The following is an 8,409-nucleotide window of genomic DNA, read 5'->3' as shown; positions in this document are numbered from 1 at the left end:
TCTGACAGACTCAGCAGCCCGAGGAGCCCCATCTGGCAAGTTGGGTGGTGTTAGGTAATGCTTGGTACAGAATTACATAACTATCCAGTGTAGGTGGGGTGGGAACAGTGAGAGGAGTGAAACCTGGTGCGCAAATCACTCATCCTAATACATCTTCTTATTGTTTTGTCCACTGAAGGACATCATATGAAATTCATATTCCTGTCTTTGCTGGGGGGCACTGCGGCAGCTGTTCCCTGCAAGACTGTGTGCACCTTATACCATGCAGGGAATACATAGAGGAATACAGCCAGACTCAGTTATATTTCCATAGTACTATACTTATTATCTGACAGTTGTTACACATTAAATTACAGCAAATAGACACCAGGTGGTTTTAAAGTCACACATAAATAATACATTTAATAAGTTACAAAGGAGAGGAGCTCATTAGTTGAGTCAATATTAGATTATAGTAATTATTAAAATTACATTAAAAAAAAGGCACACATAAGCCAATGTCATAGGATTTAGAGGTTTGGTCAAACTCTACAACCAAATAATCAATCGATTCATCCTTAAAATAATCAGAAGATAATGTAAACTGTTATTCATTCATTTAGTGATGATGTCTGCTACATGAAGTAGTTTTGATGCCTGTTTTTCTGACCTTTAACCTCTTATTTCAAGTAATGTAAGTATTTATACGTAATAACATGACAACAGCCAGGAAATGACATTTTGAACATGTAGGCCTGTGACAGCAGGAGTTCAAATGGCAACGAGTAAAGAGCGGATGACTCCTGTCACAGCCAGCAGCCTGTTAGCTTAGCATGACATAAACACCTGAAACATGTTTCTCCTAGACTATTAAATCACACCTCTGTGCTCACAACCAAGCAAAGGGACATAACCCTCATAAAAGCTCAGCATGTAGTTTTTATCGCTGAGGTTTCTGTGGGCTTAACTATATCTATCTGCTGTTGGGCTGATTTGGTCGCCTTGGCTCAAAGCTAGGTTAGCAGCCTTTGTGCTAGGCTAGGCTAAGCTAACTGCTAGATTTAGCCACATATTTATCACATGAAACAGGCTTATCAGTCTACTACTGTACCTCTTGGAAAGAAATGTTTAACTTTATTATTGCAAATGTGTAGTTATGTAGCTCTTTTTCATTTAATAATAATAACTTGAACATTGTAGAGCAAACAAGTTACTTGAAGCTTGTGGCTCAGGGGAACTTTGCGGTGCATTTTAAAGAATATTTTCAAAACATAGCCATCAAATGAAATCACTTTTTTACCTAAAGTTGTATTAGTGATAATGTGAAGTGAAAATACAAAGAAATTAGACCTCTCGGTTCAAGAATCTGCCGTGAAACTTATAGGCAACGTGGCCTTTGGAGGTGTGAGTGTTTGAGCAGCGGATTAGCTGCACCCTTCATTTCCCTCAGGTGTATGCAGACGGCTGCTCGTTTGTTTGTTTCCCGGCGTGCCAGAGGGAATTGGAACAAAAGCACAAAGGTCGTACCGTGACAGGAGTCGTCCGCTCTCAGGTTGTTTGTTCTTCCTTGTTCTGTCTCTGCTGACACACAGTTCACGCCATAACGTCTGGGTGGAGATGGCAAAGCCGGGCTCTAAATATGAATTGGTGAACTGTATGGGTGCATGTAAACACAACCTTTGACCTCACTGGAACATTTTGTATAAAAATTAAATTAAGTTTCATTTGTCGCTTATGTATTATATCATTTATGTTTTGAAGGTAAAGAAACATTTATAACTTGCCACTCTGTCCTAGAATTAAAAAGAAAGAGTGACCCGATTAAACTGCTCCTGTCCCCACACCATCTTCCTTACTCTCTACCCAACACCTACACCCTGTGTCCGGCATGTGAACTACACCTTCTTGCTCTTGTTATCCTCCTCCTTCTCACGCTGGATCAGATCGTTTCGAAAGACAAAAGCACAACACAGATAAAAATCTCTTTTGATTTTTTTATTATATCAAAATACAAAAATTTGAGAAGAAAATTTCATATGGGACTAAGCATTTGAAATGATATGGTGACATGAATACAACACTGCTTTCATATTCTCACAGACATGCCATAGATAGAGCATAGATCATGTGCTAGGCCCATGTCTACGTCATGATAAGCCACCAGGAGTGAGCCTGTGCGTTTTCCCAATAGAGGCTTTAGATGGCGACTGTCACTACATATCCAGGCCAGCTGGTAAAAGGCCAGAGTTTTTACATCGTAGTCCATTCAGGTTTCTGTTTTTGCTCAATAAAGAAACAAGATCCATGGCAGTTGAACATGAAGAGTGAGTAAGACATGATCTGAGACGATACAGAATTCACTGGACAGCAGTGGCAAACGAGAGAAAAGTAATACAAATATTCTACATAAGGCTTTGGTACAGCACCATACAGTATGAGTTAATTGCTCACATAAAGTTAAGTGAAGCGTACTACCTGGTGTAGTGATGGAACAGAATGACAATTTAAAAAAAAACAAAAACAAAAAAAACTGACAAATAGAAAAAGAAACATCAGGTTATCCTTTTAAAACAGAGAAAAGTAAAAAAAAATGTTTTTACTTTGAAATATTTACATATGAACATTGTTGAATCCATGTTTCAACTTAAAGAAGAACATCATGGAGATGTTAAGCACAAACAAAAAGACCCAAAAGAACAGAATAAACAACATATGATACAGAATGTAAACATGTGATGTACAGCACAGAGTTCAGTGGTTGAAAATGAAATGAAATGTCGTCAATTTTCTTCCTTTTCAGCACTACTGGGTTTGCTTGAGTATGAGCATTAGCTTAAACAGTCAACGATGTAGTGCTTATTGTAGCCTACAATAATAATACATTCTAGTTTCTCAGTGCTGGTACACATGAAAAAACAGAGAATATAGAAAATACTACATTTTTCTATTTCCCGTCCAATAACAACCAGCTCGGATGTCCATGAATGATTGCTAAATAGGCGTTTTTGTATTGTCTCTACATGCAAGATTAATACAATAAAAAATCGAATCGGTTCTAAGTGTCATCCTACGAGCACCTATTGATGCACTAAAAGCTGTAAGCAGAGAGAGAAAAAAAAAAAACAAAACCCAAAAACAAACCAAAAGAAATTGAGCTAACAGTACGTCCAAAGCAGCCCTCTTAAACAATGTACATGTTTCTGTTTAATATGCAAAAAAGAGCCCGGAAGACATCCATTCATAAAAGCTGTGTGTGAGCTTTTCCCCGACACCGTTCAACCAGGAGAACCAGGAATAAATACAAACGTGGTCTGGTGACTACTCATGGCTATACTGTACAGTACTAGTAGGAATTCTACCGTCAGAAAAGGTGGCGGGATGATGTGTGAGATGCTTCCGCCCCCCTTGCAGGAGTGTGCTTGAAAAAACAGTGCTGTCAACCAAAGATTGTAGACCTACAGGAAGTAGAGTGTAGAAAAGCTCCTGTGTCATGACCTGACGATGCTCTCAGATTCCCTCCCGTGTGTCCCGTGGTGTGTACTACTCTAAATCAGGTTATGTGTCTCTGTTTAGGCTGGGTTAATATTCTCAATATCATCACAAATATACTTTAGAGAGGGTACCTTGGAAGCACAGACAGACATTGCAAACACACTACAGAAAACAGGTCATCTTGAGTTCATTTCATTGTCACAAGTCTCTATTATTTGAGGTTATACTACTATTTTCCAGTATTGTCTATCACTGTCATCACACCATGATACTGTTATGATAAGGACCTACAGTGTCTACCGGAGCTAGTTTAAGTTGCTCAAACACACAGGGCCGAAAGAGTTGCTTGTGGAAACAGAAAACGGAAAAACAAAACGAAAAATCTTTAGACCTCTATTCTACAGCACCACAAAGTTAAACATAGCACCAAGTCGTAATGTTCAAAGCAACTATGCCCTAACACACTTTCTGTATCAAACTAATGTAAACACAATTTCCTCCACAGCACATATTGTACATGACTATAGCATGTCTGTGTCTGACTCGTAGAAAAAAAGGTTCCTTCAGTGTATTTGCTTTGGACACCCGAAGGCTGAAGAGCTCTGGAGTAAAATCTACATGTGTGCTCATGAACGGGTGAAATACAGTATTACTTTGTTCCAGAAATAGTATAGAGAGGGCAACACACTTCTGCTTCTAAAGCTTTTTTTTTCCAATGGGCATTCACGTACTATACATCAGAGAAAATACTACTCAACTTGTGCAGCCAGCGGGCTATGGCAATAATACATTGTACGGTACTAGCATTAAGGTTTATTTTCTTCTCAGATAAAATAATGTCTGCTAAAGTATGACAAATGAGGCACCTTAAAATATTTTAAAAACATTATCCACTTAAAGCCGTACTGTAAGCAAATACTTTTATATAGAATCTAATTTCTTTTTCCTTGTGATCCTTCCCGACTTTCCCATACATCGTCATACAAGAACGTGTTCCTGTAAAACACCATTGAAGTTCTCTTTACAAATACAATACTCACCATGTACAGTATATAACAAATATAGAGTATTTTCCTTATATCTTACACCAATTTGTTAAAGCAAAATATTCACTTTCAGGCAAATTGTCACTTTCTCGCTTGTCAGAAGAGTTTCTTCGTTGGATAGTGTTGGAAGGAGTTTATTCATGTGGATAATTGTCAGAAAAAGCCTCTTGATTTGTTGGTAGCACGTGGAAATTCTGTCCTGATATGTCTAGGAGCAATTGAACGAGCTTAAGCAGTAAAAGGAAAACTGTTGTTTTTGTAGCCGTTGGAGCGAAAGGGAGCTTGGCTCAGAACCTGGGTATGTGTGTGTGTGTGTTTGTGTGTAGGGGGGGGTGGACCATTAATTATCACCACTGGACCTAATGTGCCAACTGGTCATCTCACCAATTGCAGCTGCACCATAAACAGCGTAATGGGTCATTCAATGTACTGTGACATCGGCACATTCATTTCCTGTACAGCAAAACGTACATTCATTATCGGTTAGTGTCGAGAAATCAACAAACGTACAGAGAAGTAGCTAGCAAGTAATATACACTTGTTAAAGAGAAAGAGAAACAGTCAGGGCGGCCATACGTCCAATATTTCCCATAGCGATCCCATTTTTATCTAACAGCTATTGTTGCCACTGTACAGTGTTTCTGTACGTTTCTACTGAAGTTATATTTATTCATTTATTTGCTTTTTTTAAAATCTAATATGTAGTTTTTATTTTTTGCGTGGTTTTCTGGTTCTGGCCTTTTACTGGGATATACACAGTTAAAGCAGGTAGCCTTTTAAATATATAAATGTATAAAAGAAACAGACAAAAAAAAAGAAAAACAACAAGAGTTATGCGTCATTTGTAGCATTTTGTCTCACGTGTCCTTGGCAGAGAAAGTAAAAACATACATAATAACATTATGTCCCTCACTCCTTCGAAGAGACAAATATGAGAAGGCGAAGGAAAAGGCAGTTTGAAAAAAAAAAAAAAAAAAAAAGGCACCCCGAGATGTGCCACGTTACGTTTCACAAATGATTCATTAATGATGAAATACATACTACAGTACATATCACAAATCATCACCCTGTTCTTCTAACCCTACAAGTCCAAGATTATTCGGCGAGTTCTCACGATGGCTACCATCTCGTCTTAACGCAGTGCTGGAATGAAAAGTGTACTCACACTGAGCCATCGAGCACTTCAGTTTAAGACGCTGTCGTCTAACGGTTGGCGTTGGATCGAAAATCAAAACGAACAGAGCTGTCACTGATGATAAAAAGCTTCGAAATCAGATAAAGTCAGGCCATATTATCCATTTGAATGAGTGTGGTGTGTGACAGAAACCTTTTTATCCATATGTAAAAAGGTCAAGTACGTACAGTATACCACAAGAATTACAGCAACTCTGCGTTTACTCTGAGGTATATTTTGTGGTTAGAACCCTGTGTTTAAATACTGACACTATTTGTAGTTTAGGAAAGGTAGACTCATGTCCCTGTCCGAGGACGCACCAGGCTTAACAGTACACTGTATCACTGAAAAACCTAAAGATATGGACCCCTCAATGACTAGTGAGTGAAAAATCTTTAATGTGTTGTGACATACTCAAACAACACATTGTTATTACTGTAGGAGGAAGCTTAATTCCCTTGTTTTACTATTTATATACACAATATAGTTTCAGAGCATTTTTTAAGTGAGATTCCTCAAAGACAAGTTGCGATGTTAACTCTGAAAAGCAATTGTTCTTGTCTTCAAATAAGATTTTTCCAACCCCGGAGGATTCGGCTTGATGTTTCCTGCTCCCCAAACACAGATGAATTTTTAGAGAATATAAACGTATTAGCTTGATACAGAGACCGTGGTGGATTGAGGTTTTTTTCTGCTTTTGTTTTAAAGTGTATGTGTGTTGTTGTTGTTGTTGTTTTTTAGGGGAGGTCAGCTTAGTCGAGTCCAATGGCTTGGTTGGCACGCAGGTCAGCGTAGAGTCCCGTAATTTGGGCCCTCAGAGTCTGCACTGGCCAGAATGCCTGTCTGGTCCTCCTCAGACTGCCTCCGATGCAGGAAGGAGGTTAAATAGAGATAGGGGTTCTTCTTGTTTTGCTTTTTCCTCTTTCTGTGGAAGTTGAGATCCTCTCCCTCTTGGGGTGTCTGAGATTGCTGCTGGGTCTGAGAGGGAGACACGTCTGAAAACGGAAAGCACAGGAGTCCGCACACCGGCCCACACGTGTACTTTAAAATGAATCGTAAATGAATGAATCATTTCTTTTCTCTAATCCTCAGACTAACCTGTTCTCCTTCTGGAGGTTGTGTTGTTATTGTTGTTGGCAGCCACTCCCTTGGCTTTAGTAATACAGTGGTGTAGCAGTGCTGGTAAGCTCTCAGACCCGGCAGGATCACTAGACGCACCTAGAGGTTCCCTGAGAAGAGGGCAGACAGCACACATCGTTGTGCATTAATCCAACAGTCGTGCTGTGTCCTGTCTGAAAAACATCTGAATGGCACTTTGCCTGCTATTTCCTGCAGGTGCTATGATCTGATGAGCTCTTGCACGTCTACTGAGAGCCCTAAGATGATGAATTTCCACTTTCTATCTGCATTGATGGATGATAAAAGTTAGACAGAAAGGAAGAACGACAGAAAGAAAGTGAAAGAAAAAATAGTTGACATAAAGTGGCAGTGGATTTGGTGAATTAATTTTTCTAAAGGTTGGTTCTCAAACAGTCATTGCATTAAAGACCCAGCCCAGGACTGATAACTAGAGTTAGAAAGACGACATATTTCTTCTTCTGTTTGGTACGATAGGTGGACAATGTGTTTTGTATCACTAAGTCCCAGCATTGTGATTTAAAACCGTGGACATTTTGTTCTCTCAGCATTGATGTTGATGAATATGAGACAATACTGTGCAACATTACTGTGGTCTTTCAGGTCTGGGTCTTTAAATAAGTGACTGCTCCAGAAATGCGGGCAGAGCTGGTCTATTTGCTGTATAAAACTCATAAAATGAAAATAATTTCTGGAACCATAAATACAGTGTTCCTGTGAAAAAAGAAGTCTTCCTGTGTTTTAAAATACTCTGGTTTCTCCATAGTACAGGGGTCAGCAACCTGTTGCACATGTGCACGCTAGAAACTACTTTATTATCCAAATGGTGCAATGTAACATTGTACACATGTGTACATCTACTCAGGTTCTGGGTAATAGTGGAGTATAAGGAGTAAAATGTAACTTACTTTTTTTAACTCCATTACACAGGGAACTACTCCACTACATTTACTTTAGTTACATGTTACTTTCCACATCAAGATATTTCATACAGTATGACGAACTAAAACATGATGGTCTGTTATAAAGCAAACTACCCAACAGTAAATAAAGTAAAGATAAAATATGGCTGTATATAGTCTGAGCAAGCGCAATGACCAATGAGCAGGACTTTGTCAGAGGACACATGAGTAAAACTGAGACACAGAGGGTAGTGATGCATATTTATAGCAGTAGCAAACGTGCAGATACATTTACTGGGTACAGAATATTTTTATTTTGTTTACTCTAAATGAATTATTATTTAATTTCTATTTGAAGTAGTATTAAATGTGTATGTCTGCAAAACAATATTTTCCTGTGCTCAGAATTTGTTGTGTGCTCAGGAATTTGACACAAATATAACATAGTAAATAATTCAAACCCACCTGATGAATTAATGGTAAGATTATTTGTTGAATGTGGACTTACAGAGCACAGTTGATGCTGAATGGTCTTTGCCGTACGACTGAGCAGGTGGCTTAAACAGTCATCACCTGGCAAAGTAAATCTAGCATGCCCTTTTATACCAGTTAAATAACTAGGTAGTTTGTCTGGATTGTTGTTTCATGCAGAGCCTCATTTTGAGATAAAGCATGAGAG

General features: G+C 38.7%; 1 protein-coding gene across 1 annotated transcript in view; it reads right to left on the bottom strand.

The window, feature by feature from the left end:
* Positions 1-5,523: 5,523 nt before the first annotated feature.
* igsf9ba (immunoglobulin superfamily, member 9Ba) overlaps positions 5,524-8,409 on the bottom strand; it is a 58,825-nt gene continuing 55,939 nt past the window's right edge. Inside the window, exons 19-20 of the mRNA XM_026341810.1 lie at positions 6,790-6,920; positions 5,524-6,686 (exon numbers count right to left, since the gene is read on the bottom strand). Coding sequence (XP_026197595.1) covers positions 6,478-6,686; positions 6,790-6,920 — 340 coding nt within the window. The 3' untranslated portion in view covers positions 5,524-6,477. The remainder of the gene's footprint in view (positions 6,687-6,789; positions 6,921-8,409) is intronic.

Source organism: Anabas testudineus, chromosome 13, assembly GCF_900324465.2.
Source record: "Anabas testudineus chromosome 13, fAnaTes1.2, whole genome shotgun sequence".
NCBI lineage: Eukaryota > Metazoa > Chordata > Actinopteri > Anabantiformes > Anabantidae > Anabas > Anabas testudineus.
The sequence above is the reverse complement of the archived record's forward strand: the minus strand, read 5'-3'. Positions and strand labels throughout refer to the sequence as shown.